This window comes from Agelaius tricolor, unplaced genomic scaffold, assembly GCF_023055355.1.
Source record: "Agelaius tricolor isolate 1412-34295 unplaced genomic scaffold, bAgeTri1.0.p SCAF_6, whole genome shotgun sequence".
Taxonomy (NCBI): Eukaryota; Metazoa; Chordata; class Aves; order Passeriformes; family Icteridae; genus Agelaius; species Agelaius tricolor.
Genome location: NW_027269266.1, coordinates 52,920,575 through 52,942,616, shown reverse-complemented (window position 1 = coordinate 52,942,616; position 22,042 = coordinate 52,920,575). Strand labels below are relative to the sequence as shown.

Genomic DNA, 22,042 nt, shown 5'->3' with positions numbered 1-22,042 from the left:
TTGTGCTGTGACCAAGGAGATTAGAAGAATCAAGACCAAAGGTGTTTGACTTTGACATCAATACTCCTAAAACCAAGAGGGCCCCTAATAATAGTAACTGCATGTGATGGACACCTGGTAAAATAATGCATTTGGCTGATCATAGCAATGCTTTGGTCTGATCATAATGACCTTAGGGTTAGGACTGTCACACATAACGATCTCACTTGACAGTAGGTCCCTTTCAAAGAGTGGTGACATGGTGTCCACAGGGAAAATGAAGCTCCACTGTACAGTGCTGGGCTTTTCCAGTGATATGTAGAGCAGCCATTACTGAAATGTAAGTGTTGAGACACAGTTAAGCAAGAAGCTATCCTGGAGGTTATCACGAGTATCACTGTAAACCAAGTGTAATAGGTTACTATGACCACCTCAAAATGGTGTGCTGAAGTCTGGAATTTATTGTAAGAAGAAAACCAAAAGCAAGCTTTGTCCTTAGAGAGATCCTTGGCCCTAGATCAAACCTGTTGAAGGAAAGAACAGAAAACCAGAATGCTTTCCTGTAACCTCCTTAGACTCACTGGATATTTCAAGTCCAAAATCCCAGCCTTCACAACCGAGCCATTCAGCTTCTTCACAAAACACAGCTATCATTGGACTTACCTTTGAAACCTAATGAGAGAGACCCTGAAAAACAGAGAAAATCAACCCTCCTCTTCTTCAAGAAGCACAGTTTCTTCAACTGAGATTTAGCAAATTAGGAATGGAGTAGAAACACATATTGTTTGCATACGAGATGACAAATGTTTAATGAAAAATAACTGAATTCCAAGGAAAATATAGATATTCCTAAGTATTTGCAGCTTCCATGCCTCAGCAAACATAATGGAGCAGATTTATAGAAAACTTACTTATGAAAAAAGTGGACAAGTGAAGAATCAATAAGATACAGAGATCTTCAGCTTGAGTGATGGTTAAATACAGATAATCTCCCTTTCTTACTGGACAGATATTAGCTGGTGGTCAGAGCTGGGAACAGGAAGAGCAGCAGAGAGACATACTGAGCTGGAGTTCAGACTTTTTGGAACTCTAGCCACAACTTAGGTTGAGAACAAGAATTTAGAGGTTGCACCTGTTATGCTATATTCCTTTGGAAAAAGAGGTATTAAGATTAGATTATATAATACAACGCATAAATTATATGGACTTCTTACAAAACTTCAAAAGCACCACAGAAGAAACAGCTTCTTTGGACCAAAAGTTTATTTTTAATGACACAGCACTGGAAAACATAAGTTACAGATGACTTTTTGATACAGGATATCTATATCTTACTTTAAAAGGTTCTGTGAAGGTATGCTGCATAAATACATATAGTGAAAATATATTGTGTTTATTTATTCTCAGAGATTAGTTCTGGTTTTTTTTGAAAATGTATTCAGCCAATTAAATAAAAAAGTATAGATTAGCATCATAACAACTCCCCCCTCCAGGTTATCTCATTGTAACTACTGCAGCTGGAAGAGGAGACTGAGCCATGCCTTCTCAAAGGTTAGCGGCTTTGAACATGATGTTATTCATCATCTAAGAATGAAAATTCCACATTACGAACACACATATTGTATCATGTTTTGGCAATGGAGTAGTTAGTTTTGCTTTGAACAAAACTGTTTCCTGTAATGCCAGACAATGAAAGAGCAATGCATGTACTGGATGATACTACACAGCCAAAGAGCTACAATGAAGTTGTGAAAATGCATATAGCCATATGCACTTATATATACACATATAAGTTCTTGTGTATATATATTATGCATGTTCAAAAATAACACTGAAAAACGTTGCAGTAGTTAACTATCTTTTTAACATATGGAACTTGTAATAGTTTGACCTTATAACTACAGGATAATTAATTAAATCTTCTGCAGTGCAACGGAATACAATACACTTAGTGCAGAGAAGTTAAGGTTTTGGTATTGAGGAAGCTAATTTCAGATTTCTTGGGAAAGGATCAAATACAGGATCACCATAGCTCTGACAAAGCACAAACAAACCTGTTGCCACATACTCGTGAACAAATAAGGACATTTCATTTTTATCTGTTTTTTTTTTCCCATGTACTGCTTCAGAAATTACAGCTTAACTGTTTGCACTCATGCTCATTTGATATGTTTCAACTAGCTTTGTCTGGCACCAGTCTGTAAACCATTAACAGCTTAAACAACAAAAAGGTGGGCTCCTGTGTTTCAAAGAGGTTAAAAACCTACTGACTGAGCTTCATACTATATTTGTCTGCCTGGGAGAACTACTCCAGATGGCGTGTGAAGTTCTCTGGGAAAAGTCCTTTATAACTATTTGCATCTCTGTACTGAAGCCACTCGGATTCCTTAATGCCAGTCAACCAGCCAGCCTCCTGCAAAGAAAAAAGACAGAGACTCTTAAATTTTAGGTATCCCATTCCTCACTATGATCTTCAGACTGAAGATGTTTCAGAAAAACATGGCTAAAAGGATTTGGTGTTTTGGTTAAAAAGCTGCCTCTAATTTTGCACAGATGATTTTCTCTGTTCTACCGGACTACAATTTTGTGACACCAAGTGACTGCAAGCACATGATAGCCTTTAGCCCATCTAGGTGATGGAAGAATAGTTCTGAATCCTAATTTTTTTCCTCTGAGATATTTTTTCTCTCATTCATGTATCAACAGTCAGAAGAAAGAACAGTTCTTGCAGTCTCAGGAGTTACTATCTCCAGAAAGTATGTAATTATTTTTCAAAAAATTCCTGGAAACATAAACCAGGACTTGATAAGCAAAATATCAACAAATCAGCAGCTGTCCAAGCAAACAAAAGAGAGATTTCATATTGGAAAGTACTGGATTCTCTCAAGTGTGATAAATTCTACCTAGAATAAAATAATTTGGTATTTTAAATAATGACCAATCTACTCTCATCTCACTAAGAAACTCTGTATCTTTTTCCTTTAAAGAAAAGGAACTGAAGCAAAGCCATGGCAAACAGAACTTCTAATGTTGTCATATTATTATTGTACAGACAGTACATATGCAGATAAAACAGCTTGAACAGATCACCACATACACCATCAAATCATGATTATGGGGTGGCTGTGTGTGCTGGTGGGGGCTCTTTGCCCCAAATAAGCATCATTAAAACAAATCAAGCTTATATGTGACATTGACTGTGTACATTTAAGTGAGGCATGTGGAATATCTAAGAGGTAGAGGAACTGCAGCTCTTCAGCATAGGCAGTATAGACTGTAGAAAGGAATACACAGTTTTACTGGATAATAACTTCAACACAAGTCTAATGGAAAAAGCCACTGGGTGGGGGTGGTTTTCTTCAAATGGAGGTTGATGTTACCAGATGTATTGGAATTAAGGCTTTAGACAGGTCATTTTTGAAGGAGAATAAAGAATAACAAAGATAAGCCTTTATAAAAATCAACAAAGTATAGGGCAAAAGACAAAAGTATTGAGCTTTATGGTGATGTTAAACATGAAGGGGAAATATGTAATGTGCAATAAATATAAGAAAAGAATGGCTTCAGAAACATGAATACATAAAGGTTTATTTTCTCCATCACTGCACACAATTTACTTCAATTAATGCTAATGGGAATTTCAGTGCATACCCAGAAGAAAAATTACACTTCATGGACTCACCAAGCATTATCATGTATTTAACACCCAATATCCTAGCGAAAAATAGACTTAGTCAGAGACCATATTTTGCTATCCTTAGAGTAGTGTCCTATTCTGCAAACACTGACAGTGAAATCAATTGAACTGTCTATGAGGTAAGACAGCATAATTTGAGTAGGGACAATAGAGTTCATTCCAATAAAAAGAGTTATGTATCTGCTGTAGTGTAAATATTTTGTTTTGAAATAAGTAAAAAAACCCCACTCACAAAAGCCAAGAATTTGTATCTTGAATTAAAGAAAGCACAGCTGAGAGGACTGATAATTACCTAACTTCAAACAGCATCTACCAGCAAAACAATTTCAAACACAGTTCTCAGGGCTCATATATGCTTAATTAGTATTTAGGCCTGTTTTAAGAGATATTCTTCTTTCAGAGCAGTGCTCTTGGCTACCTGATCAGGCAGGATCCAGTCCCCCAATCAGGCAGGATCCAGTCCCCCACTTCTCAGCCCCCAAATCAATTGGGAGACCTTACCAACACTACAGGCACTAAAAGATGCCCATGGAGTGGCTGGTGCTAATAGTGTACAGTACAGTCTTCTCTTTTAAAGCAGCAGCCAAAATCAACATATTTCCCTGCAATTCAATTTAACATATGGAATACAATTGTTTAAAAATTCGCCTGAAAGACAATGTTAGAACAAAATTATATGCCTTAAATTAAAGTATTGTTTAATTCAGATTCAGGCTTCCGAGGGGCGAGGTTATCTTATCAGAAGCACCTAACACAGAGCACCATCTCTACACCTTTAGGCTGTAGGACACCCCAATTTGTGTGCATTCAGTGCTCTCTGTGGGTGAATTTGCACTATTTCTACAAATCACACATAAAAACTGAACATTTAGGGATCATGTAATCAATTCTACTGGAATGCTGACAAGATGATATAGAACAATGTAACAGAGTTTGTAGGTCATCCTCTGCATGAAATCTTTGTGTACCTTTGTGTCAGTATAAAATACAATGTAGCACAAAAAAGCCCTAAAAATATGCAGAGGTCGGATCCTGCTAATAACATGTACCTGTGACTTCAGGTATAGTCAATTGTGCCACTTAGTCTCAAATGAAAGTACATACAAAGGCATAAGTAAAATCTTTGTGTTTTCTTACAAGAACATAATTTTGAATACACATTTCCATTAACTATAACCTGTAAGAAAAAAAGTTGAGACAAATAAAAATGGCAACAAAAGCAAGAACCATGGTTTTACCTGATCAGCTGTGGTCTCAGAAGGAATCACTAGCACAATATCTCCTCGTTTTAAATTAAGCTCATCACTGTTAGCTGCCTCAAAATCATGTAAAACTTCAACCTAAAGAAAAAAACACCACACATATAGATGTGATCTAAATGAAGACATTTTCTCAACAAAATTACCTGTTAAATCTGGACTGAAAAAAAAATCATCTTTATGCAAACATATGGCCATAGATGAGTACATTCAAATTATCATAGAATCATGGAATGCTAACAGGTTGTAACGTACCTTAAAGATCATCTAGTCCCAACCTCCCCTGCCTTGGGCAGGGACACCCTACACTAGGTTGTTCAAGGCCTTATCCTACCTGGTTTGGATATTGCCAGGGTTGGGGCATCCGCATCCAACTCCCTGGGCAACTGGTTCCATTGTCTCACCACTCTCCCAGTAAAAATTTCTTCCTAATACCTAATCCAAATTTTGCCTCTTTCAATTTGTACCCATCGCTCCTTGTCCTACAAGGAACTACAGTTCCTGTACAGTTCCTGATGAAGAGTCCCTCTCCAGCTTCCCTGTAGGTCCCCTTCAGATACCGGAAGGTTGCCATGAGTTCTGCATGAGCCTTCTCTTCTCCAGGCTGAACAGCCCCAATTTTCTCAGCCTATGTTTGAGGTGGCACTGTTCCAGTCCTCTTATCAACCCTGGCCCTCCTCTGGATTTGCTCCAACAATTCCATGTCCTTCTTATGCTGGGGACACCAGAACTGTATGCAGCACTCCAGGTGGGATCTCACAATAATAGAACCACCTCCTTTGATCTGGCATAAATTGATAATAAAGACATTGATTCATGTCAGTTTTTAACACATTTCCTTAGAAGTAGGGACAAGTTAAGGATAGTTTCTTTTCCTGAGACTATCAGAAGAAACTTAAGATCCTTCCCCGAGATTACAAGATCTCAAGGACAGATGATAATGCAGCATTCCACAAGTCCTGCCTCTTGGACAAGGCCTGTCACTGTCATTTTTCCCATGTAAGGAACTGCCTTCCATTCCCCATTATCATGACAAGATCTGCAAGAGGGGTGGCAGGATTTTACAAATAAAATTGAGAAATGTTCTCAAAAACTTTATATTCTCTCATTCTCTTGTTGTGGCCATTGTTGTATTACTCTTCTTGTGAATATCTATAAACATTTGAGTCAGATACATAGTACCCATTGCAATAGATGATCCAGGAGGTGAGTAATGGGAACCCTACTTCATGATTGCCTTGGAACTCCCACTTACCAGCAGATGGGTATGCCCATAATATGCCCAAAAATATCTGCCTTTCAAAGGGGCGAGCATTCAAACATTGGCAAGATCAGCATGTCATTGTAACAGACCATTTTAAGTAAATGGTTTTATCTCCTTAAAAGATAGCTAGTCTAATTTTCTCAATGCACAGACAGCTCCACGATAACTCTGCAATTATGAAAGAAAGTGGCATTGGGAACCAGATTGAAAGCATATATTTTGCTTCTCCTTCTCTATGTCTGACCCTAGAGAGTGGGATGAAAAGCAAAAGATTTATTATGAGAGCATGTTTGAGTTGCATAGTGTTTACCTTTACCCTACTGCTATCCTCAAGTTTGCAGAAAATATTGAGCAATGAGAATAAACCAAAAAGAATGGCATACTTAGAGAGTGCTATGGGACTAATTAGTCTGAACTATGCAAATTATAGTAGGAAGCATGTAAAGTTCATCCATCCTCAAGGAGTTTTTCTGCTGCTCAATGATTCTAAATGAAAAGTATTTTCAAAGAACCTTGTGAACCAGGAAACCCTGGGGGTTTTGCCAGCCAAGGAAAGAACTTCTCTTATGCCTCATTAAATTTTTCTGTTTGATTACCATAATAGTTTATATTATTAGTAAAGTTACTGAATGACATTTTGGCTTCATTACCATTAATTGTAGCCATGGGTTTCAATAGAGTCAGTACTTCCACTAAAGATTTTCAGGCCAGAAAAAGCGCCATTTTTTAAACGATCAAAGAATCATAGAATGCTTTGGGTTTGCAAGGGACCTTAGAGATCAAATATACTGTTAGCATATCAGATATATAATTAGCATATATCAACAATATTCCTGATTAACTATGCAGCAGTGCAGTTTTATTCCATATATTAATTTTCAGCAGTCATCTGGTGAGATTCAAGTGTTCTTGTACTTCAATGAATCTTACAGCTATGTAATATATGCACAGTAACAAGCATGCAGAAAATGTATCTTCTCAGACTTTATTTATGAAGCAGCAACACAGTATTACACTTGTAGCTGCATGTATTTGTGCATGTATGTGGCTGATAAACTACGAATCCTTTGCCCTCAACATATCACAACACTACCTGTGCAGACAAGACTCATCCACAGAAGCTAGGGATATCTAAAAGAAGAATGGAGAAGCAGACCTTATAGAGAAAACCAGGTGGCATTGCTGAAGCTGCATCTTCTGCTGGAACAGGCTGATCCTGAGAAAGTACAGCCTGGATTTCTTCAGCAGGTTTCTGATCATTTCCAGATTGGGAAGTTTCACTGAGAGAAGTGTCAGTGACCTGAGCACCCATCTCTGTTGAGGCATCTTTGGACTCATTCATGATGACTTCGTGTTCTCCCTCCCCCTCGTTGTTTGATGCTGGATCTATTACTACTGCAGGGATGCTGCTGACCTTCTCCTGGGGGGAAAAAACCAAAAAACAACCCCCCCCACAGAAAATAAATACAAAACTGTTTAGTACTTTATTTCAAGCAGGAAAACACTATCGTTTGTTTATTGCATAGGGCATATATGGGGATGAGAATTTCTTTTTTTCTCTACCATGAATTCTTAAGACAGAAAACAGTATTCGTGCAAGAATGTCAAGGAATAATCCCCTCCCTTTTGTCACTGCTCCCCTTAGTCCTCCTAAACCTACTTTACACATTATTGCACTAAATAATAAAAATGCTCTGTAGGTAGCTTGGGCTACCTACGGAGAATTTTTATTATTTTCAGCATTCCTGGAAATTATTAGACCTTTTTCCTTCACTCTGCCCTTTAGTTTCAGCAAGTTTGAGTGAAGCCAGTAGTTCCAGTAATCACTGTACTGTTTTTATTTGGAAATTGAATTCAGCAGGATTATAGTGATAGAAGGTGATGAAACAAGGAAATACGACCTATTTCTTTGACTGAAGGGATCTCTCCTGATTTACAACAATTGAACTGGGAACAGAGAAAGCAAAAAATCTAAGCAGCATCTGACCAATCATGAATCCCAGCAAAAAAGCATTTAACAAAACTTGTTGTAGCACCCAACCTGAAAAAAGGAAGTTCATAGATCCTTTTCCAAACCATCTTATCCTGGAGCACAGATGAAATAGAGTATGCAATGAAATCAGGTGGTGACTGGCTGCTCAGCTACAGGGTCTGCTCTAGCAGGTGTTTGTCAGCTCCTCAGAGGTTGCAGAGGAAAAGGCAGCAGGCCAGATATGGATACATGGCTTGACCACCATGCCTTACAGGAAACAAAGTAATGCTATTGATAGGACATGATGCCAGGATATAAGAAAAATCAAACTGTTTCTCTGCCTATTTCTCCAGAAAGCCCTGTTATGTGATAAATGTTATCGGCACAACCCAAAGTAAGGACTTAGAAGAAAGGATACCCTGTGTGAGACCTTTCTAGGGCCATCCCAAGAGAACATCAATCTTGCTACTGGTTGAACCTGTATTGGTTGAACCTGGGGGCACAGAGCTGCAGTAGCCTTGCCTCTCTCAGGCTGTTTAATCTGTCCTGATTCCCCTAACACACTCTCCCATGCACTGACATGAGTTACCTGAGACATATCAGCCTCTTTTTCTTCTCCCTGAGGTTTGTCACCTTCAGCAACATCCTCCTGCTCAGTGGTGGCAGCTCCTGCTGCCACAGCTGCACTGTCTTCTGACACCGCAGTGCTCTCACCAACAGGCATCACCTAAAAACAACAGAAGGGAGCGACCTTTCAGGATATGAGTTACAGACACTTGCTGGAGAGAACATGGGCCAGCCTCTGCTATGTGACCTCCCTGTGTGATGCTGACCTATGGTCTTGAGTTCTCTGGTGTTCCTCTTGATTTATGGAGAAGAGCAGGGCTGGGGACAAGCTTGTACAGAAAAAAACTGATTAAAAGGTGGGAGAGAGACATTTATGAAACCTCACCAGGCAACATTTAGCAGAGTCCTCAGGTGTTCTGAGTGGAGTAACTGTTTGTCAAAGCTGTTTTCCTTCTCTTGTCTTTCAGCTGTATTGTGGAAGAAATTTACCACTGATTTTTCTACAGAGGAGGAGGAGCTTGCAAAATGTCTAGGGGTCCACAGGACCCTGTTAATGGAGTCTGTTCTTGGGAAGAGCCTTCAAGCCTTCTCTAGCTAGTCACCTACTTCACCACAGACCTTGCCTGGCTTCAAAAATCTTGTAATCTTAGTTACACTTTCTTTTCTAACAGAGAGACTTACAAATCAGGTCATGTTAGGAGAAGTAAATAGATTCTACATCTAGGTAAGTATCAGAAAAAAATTAACCACAAAGATCTATACTTATGTCAGCATAAAAAGATACATTTAAAGCCTGGCTGTGACTGAATAATTTCTTATCAGTCTGTGTTAAGAAGTTAATGCACGATTTATTCAAACTGATGAAAAGTGCATAGAAAAGTAACTGCCTAAATCCTTCATCCAGCAAAAACTGTTACTTGTTGTTGTGGGTAACTCAAAAGGTTATTGTATTCCCTATCTATCTGCTCCCCAAATTGTTACTGTCTCTTTAAGACCCTGCATCTGGAAAAACTGGGGCAGGACGCTATCGTGGGCATTGTTACAGTCTGCCCTAGCAGGGCAGGCTGTCTCCCTCTTGCTGCTTGGTTTTTCTTTGCTAGCTGCCTGGGCTTTGCTTAAGCAGAGGCTTCTCCCTTGCTGGGTTCTCTTTCCGTATTTTTGTCTTCTTCCTTGTCTTCGAGAGACTGAAAATGGAGGCTTTGAGCTGCCTTGGGATGAATTCCGCAGGTGCCCATCTGCAGTCGAGGTATCGCGCCGACAGAAGCGGAGCAGCCCTGGCACTGGTCCAGACTGTTTTCAGCCGTGAGTGGCCCCGGCCCAATTGCTTTGCCTGGCCCTGCCTGCCCTGCTGTCTCCTGCTGTGAGGAGGGCACTGACCCCAGAGGGGCTGTCGGGTCTTCATCTACCGCTGGAATTGCTCCATGAGCTCCTGCCTTCCTGGGAGGGATCGGACACCATCCTGTCCCTTTGTCTTTCCCATGCAGTTGGCCCTGTCAGGCGCTATCTCAGGAAAGGGTGTTTGCTGGCATTTTGGATCTCTCTTTGTTCTCACGGGTTCATAAGATTTAGCTATTTTGTATCTAGCAGTTATTTATTGTTGGCTTTTGCCTGTTGCTGTTTATTAAGAAACTGTTATTTTTCACTTGTATCTACTTTTATTCATTTCTTAGTGGCTGAAAGGGATTGGTTGAACTTATAAAGGGAGGTAACTCATTCCACAGTGTTCTCCTTTTAAACTGTCTTAAACCAAGATGCTTGTAATTCATGCATCCCCCTAACACTTGCATTGCTATATACTGCTTATGGTAGCATATTTGGTATATACTTAAAATGGATTAATTTTAAGGTTTGGTTGAAGGTAAATGATGAAACTCATTGTTTTAATCTAATTAAGTTCAAGACAGAATTTTTACCTTACAGCAGATGGCTCAAGGATAAAGAAAAAACACTGAAGGAAACCTCTTTTCAAGGTACCAATGTCAAGCCACAGTTAGTAGTAATCTCTCTGATCTCCAGTGAACAGTCTGATGCTATTTATTTCCTCAGTTTGATCTTTCCCCTGTGGATGAAGCTAACTTCACTAGCCGAACTCAGCAACTGTTCAAGGGCACTGTTCAGGCATTGCTTTTTAGCAACATTAAATATTCACCACTACTCCTATTTGCTGTTATTAATTGATGTGATAAAGAAATCCTCCTGGAATCCATGAAGACAGACAATATTGTATGGATTTATAGAAATCACTGGGCAACTTTAATTTAAATTGAAACTGCTGCTGCTGAAGCATGCTTTATTGTAAGAGAAAATAACATCAACAGAGAAGGTCAGATGTTGACATTTTCTCCTATAAGGCATGCAAGTCTGCCACTCATATAGTATTACCAATTTTAGCAGTCTTGATCCAAGAAGATACACAAATAAATGGTGAATGTTAAAGTCCTGGAAGAGGTTAGTAGGAAAGAGTGGGAAATAAAGTGCACATCAGATTGATTTGACACCATGCATTTCTAAGAGCATGCTGCAGAAATTGGTCTTGCTGTCTATTCTGATTAAGATCAACAACTTCTTTTCTGCTTATTGGATTCCTATGGATTGGATTCCTAAGGAGGAGGATACTATTTTACCTGAATTGGCTCACATATGCCCCACAGTGAAAGAGAGTGATACTCTCACAGCATGCAGTCATGAGTCACTAAATGTATACCACAGTTCACAATCACAATCATTTTTCTTGTGTCTTAGTGTACGAAACCATTAAAAGCTAGATGATTAAAAAAAAGCTTTTATAAAAAGGCATATGAGGTAGCACAGAAGGAACCTCACTATCAGCCTCAAATATTTGATTAGGATGGAAGAGTAAAAAAAAGGGCAGAAGGCTGAATTCATAACCAGCTGTGCTGAACCACATCCTTGCAGATACAGCTACTTGTATTACCTTACTTCACACTGTAAACCAATCCTACAAATCTCTTTTATATAGGTAATTAATAACATTAGGCAGTCTAATAGTACTCCAAATTAGCTATCTCTAGCTGTCCAAATTTCAAATTATTGAAATTTGGACAGCTGTCCCATTACACCAAGCACACAGGGGCAAAAAAAAAGGATCATCCAGTATAATGAGGGGTGTGATAGAACCACTCAACTGTTTTAATTGCACAGATGTGAATTTTTCTTTACCCAGGATGCAGCTTATCCACACAGTTGTACTCTCATAGCATTACTGTTAGCTCAACACAATGCCACAGATTCAGCAGTAGCAATATAGAGCCCAGAAGAAGGGGCCCAAGCCTGTTGCTGGGGTCTGCCAGAGGAGCTCCCTCAGATACATTCATCTTCCAGAGGTGAAGTTCTGGATTTAGAACAGGAATGGGTAATTTTTATGACAGTTGGTCATAATCACAGCTAAGCTATCTAATGTCAAGAGAGACCAATCATCAAGTTTGAGGGAATGCATCAGTTGCAAAGTCTTGGAAAATTCTGAAGTAGTACCGAATAATTTGTTATGCAAGTTACAGAGTAGCAAAGGGACCATGCTCCATTAACAGTCAAATACTGGCTTAGCAAATAACTGAATCTCTTATGGCAGCTCTTCTGCATACAGTAATACTGTTTTAAACAGCTGTTTTAAACAGAACATGGGCAAATTCACTCTCAGAGAGTGAACAAGTAGTATCAGAATAAAGGGGGAAGATTTCTAAGACTTAGCCTTAGTGCTAGCACAACTATGAGGCATTTCTTGCATATTTCTTCTAGAACCAGACTTGTTGGGAGTGACAAGGAAATGCTTGAGGAACAACACAATGCTCTCTTGCACTGAGTAGTCCACGCCAAGCTGGGCTTGATCTACCACTCCCACTCTGCACTTTCTTCCAATGCAATTCCACTGGCTTCCATGTGGATATGGCAGTGCTGGTGACGAATACAGCACCAGTGAGTCCCAAATTCACTTCCAAGTGACACTGGTATGCCCTACAGCCACAAATATATCCTTGGCTCTAGCAGACCTAATGCAGTTGTACAGCAGGACAATGAACCTAAGCCTGGACAGATGAATGTAGCATGTTCTGAAACCAGTTCATTACCTTTTTGTATATATCATGGCATCAAAATGAGTAACAACAAAAAAAGCAGATTGCTAGCACTGAGATATAGATTGCTAGTCTTGAGATACAAATCCTGAGTGATTAATACCTAGGAGTTATTTCCCAGTCCCTATTTCTATTCCTGAGTTTAATATGCAGCCAATCCTCTTGTGCTGCCCTCTGTGCACATTTGAACACATTGTAGTTTCACTGTAGTATACAAGGATTCAGAGTAAGTACTTTAATAACCCCTAAAGAAATATAAGCAACATGCAATCATTCAAGTCCACATATGCACAGCCTAAAGTATGTCACTGAGCTTTGAATTTGCTTTGTAATTTGATTTTAACTGTATCTAATAATGCCAGACTATGCTTTAGGAAACTAACTCATAACATGATTATTTCCAAGTATCTGATTTAGCTCAGTGCATATTGTGCTAGGAAAAATAAATGATTAACCATAGGATTTTTTTAATAAAGGAATTTACAGAAAGACTAGGTAACAAATATACAGAAATTTGTAGGAGTTACTGGGAATCTATGCAGCGTATTTCCAAATGTCAATAGAAACAGCATTATACCTCCCTTAGCCATGGAGCTGCTTTATTTGCTGCCCTGAAATATTTGTCACTCTATACTGCTACAATAGGCAGCTTCTAAAATAAATCCCGCATTGAATGAGAGGTGATATGTTAGAATATATGCCATGGGTGGAGATATATCTGTGCAGTGTTAGACTTACATACCACAGCTAGGTCGCAGTTGCATGGTACTGGCCTGCCTATTGATGACATGCAAATGACAATTTTTTTGCCATGGTTCAAAATATCAAAGCACAACCACACTCAAGTCTATTCATATGTACCTCGCTTTCCTTCTCGGCAGCTCCAGTTGTCTCCTTATCTCCTGCCTCAACATTCTCCTGTATAAAAAGGAAATATGGTCATCACCTTACACGTGCTGAAGCAATGGCTGCAGAGAAATTGGTATTAATCAAGCTAATGGAAGCGTGCCATGTATGGATGCAATGATATGAATGGCTAAATGAGCTAGTATATACTATCGAGCAGAAAGATACTGTCCCATATAATCTGAAATAGAAGTATTTATGTGCTAAAACAAACCCTTTACATATGTTATCATCATCCCACTGGAACCGTTAAGGACAATCTGACTTTTACTACTACCATTCTCATAACAGCACCAGCTTTGAAGAATTGTTTAATAAGGAACCTTGCAGTCTCCACCAAGCTCAAATTTCTGCCACTGGTGACTCAAACTGTTTCCATTATTATCTGCTGCTGTTTCTGTAATTCACCAGGGCCTCAGTGTAAACTTCATAAAATACTACTTCCACTCATGTTGGACTCATTTAAAGGGGCTGTTCAAATGACTTGGGTCACAAAGTTCAGATTTTTTTGGTTTTTTTTTTTTTTTTTTTCCAGAATCACACATATTCAGTGGTGCATGCAGCAAGTACCTGACATTAAAAAATTAGACATTAGTGGTTTGCCAAATCTGACACTCATTTAGGTGTTCAAATGATTGAATGTACTGACCAGTAACAAGCTCCTCCCAAATAGTACTTGTTAATAGCACCAGGTCTTTTTCCACAAAAGGTCAACAGTCAAAACCATTAAAATTCAGGTTTGGTATGGAATGGTTGGAAGTGCTTTTTTAGCTGTTTGGGTTTGACTCTCTGCAGACATGGTTATTTCTAAAGACACTCTGCTAAGCAAAACCAAGTCAAAGCCCTGTTATGGAAATCAATTTTGCTAATAAATTTTGACACAGCTAGGTCAGATTTTTCTACAGAGCTGTAAGGGTGAAGAGAAGTTATGCAAACATACTTGGGTCATGGTATATTGGAGTGTCTGCTTTGGCAGTCAGGAGCCAGGAAACCTCACATACTCAGAGCTCCAGCTACCTGCCTTCACACACAACTGTCACGTCAAAATTCCTTAAAGTGTCAGCTGAAATGGTTGCATATTTCTTTTTTAATAAAAGAATGGTGACTTACATGCAAACTTCATTATCACTCTTTTTTTTTTTTCTACTCTAACCTAGCATTGCTTGCAGTCAGTCATAAGCCCCAAACATGCTCAGGTGTCAGGACAGGGCAGCTGCTGACACTAGTGTTGCCAAAGAAATCTCTTAGAGCCTTATCCCCGTTAAAATTGCAGAATTATATAACATTTTAAAAATTAATAATTCCTTTTTTTCTTAAGTTGCCAAGCCTCTGATATGTGGTCTTCAATTTTATAGTTTGAGGAGGCTGTAGAGGGTCTTAAATAGAAAAAAAACAAATATCAGCAGGAAAATATAAATATTTCACACTCTAGTAATGTATGTATACACAGAGACACCCAGAGGAATTTTTTTTCCTAGAGCAGAGCAAACTGTTGCCCATAAAAGCATTATGTCCAACTGCAAGTCCGTACACAGATGACTTCCCTAATTGTACTATTAAAAAGTGCTGAATTTCTGCCAGCAGCTCTATTTACAATTTGCCTTCAGAAATTAGTATAATCTTGCACTTCAAACTCAGGAACATGTTGGCCTTTTTCATTTTCTTAGTAATTCCCCAGCAATATTCTCTGGTAGGAATGCCACCAGCCCAGCTTTGGGTATCTTTGCAGAACGATTTAATATACACATATGCATATTTTTGAATAATAACTGTTTTCTCATTAACTAAAAGCACAATTTTAGTTGGAAAGGTGAAAGTAAGGAGAGCTTCTTTTATTTCCCAAATCTTGAGATTTCCTGAAGCTAATTTGACTATTGTGTACTAGTCAATTTAGTAGGGTTTTGCTTTTCTGATTACCTGGAAGTTGGGATTTTGTGATTAATGGAGTTAACCACAAATGGAGAAGAGAGGCATGATAAACTGTATCACTTTTAGAGCATGAAGCCCTAGAAAAAAGGATGACTGGAATAACATTAGGGAACTAACACCCTGGTTCCAGAGAGAAAAATCTGCTTCTGGAGACTTCAACAGAAAGACACTATTCTACACCAGTTCTCTCCTGTAAAAGAGAGCCATATATTTTTAATGGCCTTATGCTCCCATTTTTCACCTGCACTTAGCTTCATGCTCAGAATCTGGGCACAGCTGACTGCTCTTCTGTATCTAATCATTGTATTGCTCTCCCAAACTACACATTCCACCATTTGGGCACTGTGAATAGTACCTAAAGTGGGATTGAACCCTAATTAGATACACTTGGTTGCAGGCTGTTCCCTGGCCTCTGCTGTACTCACTCTGTCTGCAAAGAGCTTATCAGGAGGTCACTTCACGTATGCTTATACTACTCTGAATATACTACTCTGAATTTACTACTCTGAAAACCACAGCATTTAGCTGAGTGTCTGACTGCTTTAATGGGAGAACATCAGAGTCCAGGCAGGCATCAGACCCAAAGCACTAGGAAGCTTTTTCCAAACGAAGAAGTGCAGTGGAAGTAGAAAAGTTGATCTCAAGCATTATGTCTCACATGCAGGAAAAGAAGAAAGGGAAATAGCAACATTTCATAAGCATTCACTATATTATGATGTCCTCATGACGTCTTTGATTGAATGTGAAAACTTGAGAAGGGCGGAGATGTCCTCATGACATCTTTGCTTGAATGTGAAAAATCGTGGTGAGAAGGGCAGTATTATTTGAAAAAGAAAGAAGCCAGTGGTTAAGGCATTATATCCTTTAGACTATCCTTTGGATTTATAGCTGCCTTTGGGGATGCTTTAGAATCAGAAAAACAACTCTTTCTGTGCGGAGAATTCCATGCATAAACTGTTTACCATGGTTAACTTTTCTTCTGTTGGCACACGTAGTCATCCTGTCCCTTTAATTACCCTTTTATCCCCTCCCCAAAAAAGATCAACTGTTGAGAGCTACTAATAAAAACTTTATTTGTTCTATGGCACTGGAGATCTGAAGGACCAAGACAAAGATATGTAGAGATCCTAGGCAACAATTCTGATGAGCTCTTCTAATGAAGTTTTGCCAATCTCGATCAGGCAGACTATGAAACAGCAAACTGAATCCAAAATGCCCAGACAGGCAAGTAGTACCCTATCCCCTGGACCATTCTATCTATAATTTAAATGAACACCCTGCCAGAAAATTTACTGTGAAGTTCCTACAATGAGGGATCTGTGCAATAATTTTTCGGGGTTAACAAGGTGTGACCAGAAACTTACCACAGAAAAACTCAGCTGAGGACTGACTGTCACTCCAAACTGGAAGCAATTAAACTCAATAAAAGATTGCCAATTAATATTTTACAATTCTACTTTTAAAGGAAACTGTCACTCATAAAGCAAATGAATGTACAAGTGCTGCTGGGAAATGACATGTTTTCATCTTTTGCAATTCAGTGTACTTTTCCTTAGCTTTGAACATATTTGTCATTAATCCTAATCTTCAAAACTCTTATTTGCAAGTCTTGGAAAACCCTCTCTGAAATTAAAACCTTTCCGAAACAAATGCAGTCACTCCATTTCAGGCTTTTTTAAAACCAACACTTTGGGTTTTTTCCCAAATTAGTAAGGACAACATGATTTTGAATTAGCAACAAAACACCAAGAAGAAACCTAATCAAAACTGTTTAACTTCTATTTAATGCCTTTGCTCCTCCTCTTGGATTGCTCTTAAATCATCTGTCTCTTGCATTGTTTATCTCTGCCTCTCTTCCAATACTCTGCACTCCTGTGACTCAGCCAGAGCAGCTGACAACATGACCCAGAACTCCTCAGCAACAAAATGGATCAACTGAAAAGGTCATGGCAGCCAGCAAGAAAATGCATGGTACTGCAGACAGAGACTGTTTAATTAGTGCTTACGATGTGCAACAGGCTTCAGAGTATTGCTTTGTCTTAGTGCAGGACAAAAATGTTTCCTTTTGGAAAAATGGGGAACTTTTACATTTTTTTCTATATAAAACCACTTTTCTGGCTTCATTAATATCTCTTCTTCCACATTATTCCCTGCAATGCACTCATGGGAAGAGAAGAGCTCCAGATCAATGATCAATTTTCCATTTCTTCTCTCTCCACCTTCCCTCCCACTTTCTTTATTCCAAATCCTCACATTTACATGAGGCATTTTTATCAACAGTCTGACAAAAAAATGTGCCTCAGATAGGTAATTTAATTTTTTTGCCTTCCTACAGAGCTGAAAATATGAACTGGAAACACATAGAAAGGTTTCCAGAGCCTGGTCTACACAGACCATGAGCTTTCTTCATCTAGTTATGTCAGTAGAAGGGGATGATCCTGAAATAATTTCCTCCAGTGTGAACCATGGAGCCAAGCAAAAGTGAATTAAAATATGAAACAAATACTCAAAATTCATGAAAATGTAATCAGAACTAAACCTAAATGTAGTTCTGGGGAAGACACTGTGACTGCTTCCCTCCATAGGTCCAATGATGCTAGGTGTCCCCAGAGAACGGGTAAGGCTGGACAGAGCCAGGAATTATCTGCCCTTTCCCCCAAAGTCCTGCAGAACAGCCCATCTAGTCCTGCCCAACTTTCCTCACACAATGAATTATTTTCCCTCTATTAGAAAGAGCTCAGTAGCTTGATATCTGATAATTAGATATCTATCCATGTTCTCTTCTGCCACATTTATAGCTGCATCTACAGATACTTCCACTTTCTTCAGCTAATTTGCATGTACATTAGATTAATACTGATATCCATATGGCAGTAATCAAGCACTTACTGAAAACCACCTAATTTTATGGTCATTTGGGTATCATCACCCCTGCTTAGAAGCAGAAGACACACAGGGTCTCCCCCAAGTCCAAGTGCAGCTCAGCAAGCTTAAACCTTCTCTTCTAAGTAGAACACTTATAACACCAAACTATGCTTGATGGACAAAGAGCACAGTTATGTATCTTCCACCAGCTTCTGTGGCAGAGGAACTGACACACAAAACAACTCCTTTTTTCCATCCAGGTTTTCAGTACTAATCTTCATATTCTACCAGCAACTCATTAGAGCCTCTGAACATGTTACTGTCTTCAGGAAAGCATGAAAGATGTCAGACTACAAAAACAGATGCAGTTTTCATCCAGGGTTTCTTAGCCTGTGAGTATCATCCACCACCAAGACTTTCTGACACTAGTGTGTTGGATAAAAAGAATATGCAGTGAGATACCTGTATAAAAAGGAATGCTAGTCAGCAGGCAAACTCCATGCCTACTGTCTCAGACCATCTCTTAAATTTCAGTGATATTGGATGCCTTGCTTTGTTCCTCATGCAGAGCTGTAATTTCTTCTTCATCTCCTGAATTCTGACCTGTAAAAAGTCTCCCAACTGGTGTTTGGTGTCCTCTCTCTGGCTCACAACTGGCTTCTAAAACTCTGAGCTTTGTAGACCTACTACCATAACTTTTTAATGGAATTTTCCTGCTGTAGTAAGGACCGTACAAGATATACATTATCCTAGTGCTTGAAATGAAATGAGAAAATTGCTAATAATGTAATTTAAAAATGGCACCAATTCGTTCCCATTCTGAAGTTCATCTGACATCAAACAACTTGTGAAACCACAACCACTCAGCCAAACTTGAGTCTAAGATGCCCAGTGTAGAGGAATGACCCCTTTAGGGCTGAAAGGGGCACATGCTGGAGAGGCATGCTGTGCAGAAAAACTGTCCATGGAGGATGACAGTGGAAAGAATGGCTGAAATGTAGCAAGCACATTCACCATAACAAAAAGTGGCTCCAATGAGGCCTGGGAGGTGGCATGGAGGACAGATCACTCACCACAGCCTGCTCTGCTGGCTCAGCAGGGACGGCCTCCTTTTCTACCACAGCAGCAGCAGCAGCAGGCGTTTCCTCAACCTTAGGTTCCCCAGGTGGAGTTTCTTCAGCCTCAGTCTTCTGTTATTGATTTTTAAGTAGATAGTGGAAAAATTGTTGAGGAGCATATGATGTTGGGAAGGAAGAGGGAGAAAGGGAACTGTGCCTGGCACAGTGTTGCTTCAGGCTCAGTCTTGCCAGGCTTTGTCCCCAGTAAAAGACAGCATGAAAAGGGCATTTTCATCATCATTGTAAAATGAACCAGTCCTACATGCCTCCCTCACAAGGAAAGCTTCCTGAGTTATAGTGAGAGGTCATGGAAGTGGGGGAAAGCACCCAGTTTGCTCAAAAATGCTCCAGAAACTGCTGGCAAGGCCAGAAATTGAAACTGGCACCGATGTGTACCAACCCTAGTCTTCAAACATGAGTTTTAAAAATTACCTCTTCCTCCCTGGTTCTGTCTGTTCTCAGACAATATACCCTCCTCCAGTGAGGGTAAGAAGCAATGAACAGAGAGTGAGACTCAAACAGTTTTTATTTGCACAAACAATGACTGATTGAATACTAGCAATGAATTCTAGCAATCACCACTGTTTTCTTATTAAAATGCATTTTCTCTTGAGCTCTTAATCACCTACGAGGCACTCATTTATCAACGCACTATTGGGATTTCCACCCTTTTAAATTCTGGCCTCAGGTTGTTTTCCAACAAGAGGACCTATAAAATATCACCAGCCTTGCAACATGTTCAGTCTTGTGGCAAAACAGCTCACAGCAGAAGAGTGATCTCCAATAGAGATATTACTCTGCAAATACATGCACCTAACAAGAGGAGAGCTCTAAGCTGTGCTCAGCAGATTTGATTTATAAAGATGGCTGACTCAATCAGATTATCATAAGCCAAATTGATTAATTTGCCATGAACAAATTGCTCAGCATAATATGAAGCTCAAAACCAATTGCTTTGCGGATGATAACAGGTTGCTGGCTAGAATGTGATATCTCCTGTGATGAAGAGTCAGCTTCTATGAAATTCTTTAACATCTTAAAGACCTTCTCCTCCTGATATTTTTCAGGAAAAAAAACAACCCCATAGCTTCTCAATTCTTTGCATATACTCCTTAAGCAGTCTGATTTTTAATGAAGTACAGAGAAGTCTGCCTATGCAAGACCTTCAGGAATTGGCACAGCATTAAGGACTATTCACTCGTATATTATACAATACTTTGCAAAAATTTCTCTGTGTGCATTAATGCACATTAATGACAACTCTAGAGAATTTCCTAAGAAATAGGACTCAAATGAGAAACATAAAGTACATTTATCCCAGGTAATGAGTTTCCTGACATTTAATGTGGGAAAATTCTTTCAGACTTAAAATCACAAGTAACATAGAGCAGACTACATTGATGCGCTTTGAGTCACTTGTTGAAAAGCATACTTCAGATGACTTACCACATTGCAGCTATGAGTAAAAATATTCTCACGATATTCAGTAACCATCATGAGCACAAACACCACATTAAATAACATTAAATATCACCCTGCTGCTATTAAGTAAACTGCAGCACTCACCCAGCAATGCTGTTATTCTCATCCTTGCCCCATGCTAAGCAAAGACTGTAAGAGGAGCTAAGAAACTGCCCAGGTATGATCAATTCTGAGAAGATTGTGCCCTCCTTAGAAGTAGGCTATGCCCACTATTGATATGGAGGTGAGTCGATAAAATTACAGCAATTTTGGAGATCTGTAACAGCCATCACGTACTATCAGGTCCTTGCTGTACACTGGACCATAGTACTCATTCAAGTATTTCCTTAAATGCAATAAACAACCAAACTGTTTGACTACACCTTTATAAAATAAACATACCTTACAACGTTCTGGTTTTCTTTTCTTTTGCTCTGTGCTATCCTTGTGAAAGATTGTTTCAGTGAATATGGATTTACAACTACAATGGTATCACCAGCTCTTCCAAATGGAAGACTTGCATAAGGTGGTGTGATTTAAAGGATAGAAAACAAAAAAAAAGTGACAATATCTTTGCAAAAAGGAAAAATTTTACCCTTTTTGACAAGACATTTTAAAAGGAACTAAAAGCCACAACTTACCAAAGGCTCTTCCACATTTTCGTTTGATTGCACTGTAAATGCAGAGATATCCTAGACATAGAAATGAAAAACAATCTTGTAAAAATATTTGAGACAGTATATTTGCAGGTGTCCATCAAAGACCTGATTTTTTAATGGTTTATTCCGATAAAATCACTAAGTACATTTACATAGAATAAGATGGCAAATAAATGGAACTAATATGATATTTATAATTTATTTAGATTATCTGAGTACTATTAATACTAAAACTATTATTTTTTCAGTTTTATATTCAATGTTTCTAAACCAAC

At 39.0% G+C, this 22,042-nt stretch overlaps 1 protein-coding gene across 2 annotated transcripts in view; it reads right to left on the bottom strand.

Annotated features, from left to right (window-relative positions):
• Window positions 1-1,224: 1,224 nt before the first annotated feature.
• The window catches only part of AMPH (amphiphysin), a 125,848-nt gene continuing 105,030 nt past the window's right edge, over window positions 1,225-22,042 (bottom strand). For both annotated transcript variants that reach the window (XM_071429820.1, XM_071429819.1), the window contains 7 exons: window positions 21,750-21,800; window positions 19,603-19,719; window positions 13,691-13,747; window positions 8,761-8,898; window positions 7,356-7,619; window positions 4,915-5,016; window positions 1,225-2,392 (listed from right to left, as the gene is read on the bottom strand). In XM_071429820.1, coding sequence (XP_071285921.1) covers window positions 2,285-2,392; window positions 4,915-5,016; window positions 7,356-7,619; window positions 8,761-8,898; window positions 13,691-13,747; window positions 19,603-19,719; window positions 21,750-21,800 — 837 coding nt within the window. In that variant the 3' untranslated portion in view covers window positions 1,225-2,284. The remainder of the gene's footprint in view (window positions 2,393-4,914; window positions 5,017-7,355; window positions 7,620-8,760; window positions 8,899-13,690; window positions 13,748-19,602; window positions 19,720-21,749; window positions 21,801-22,042) is intronic.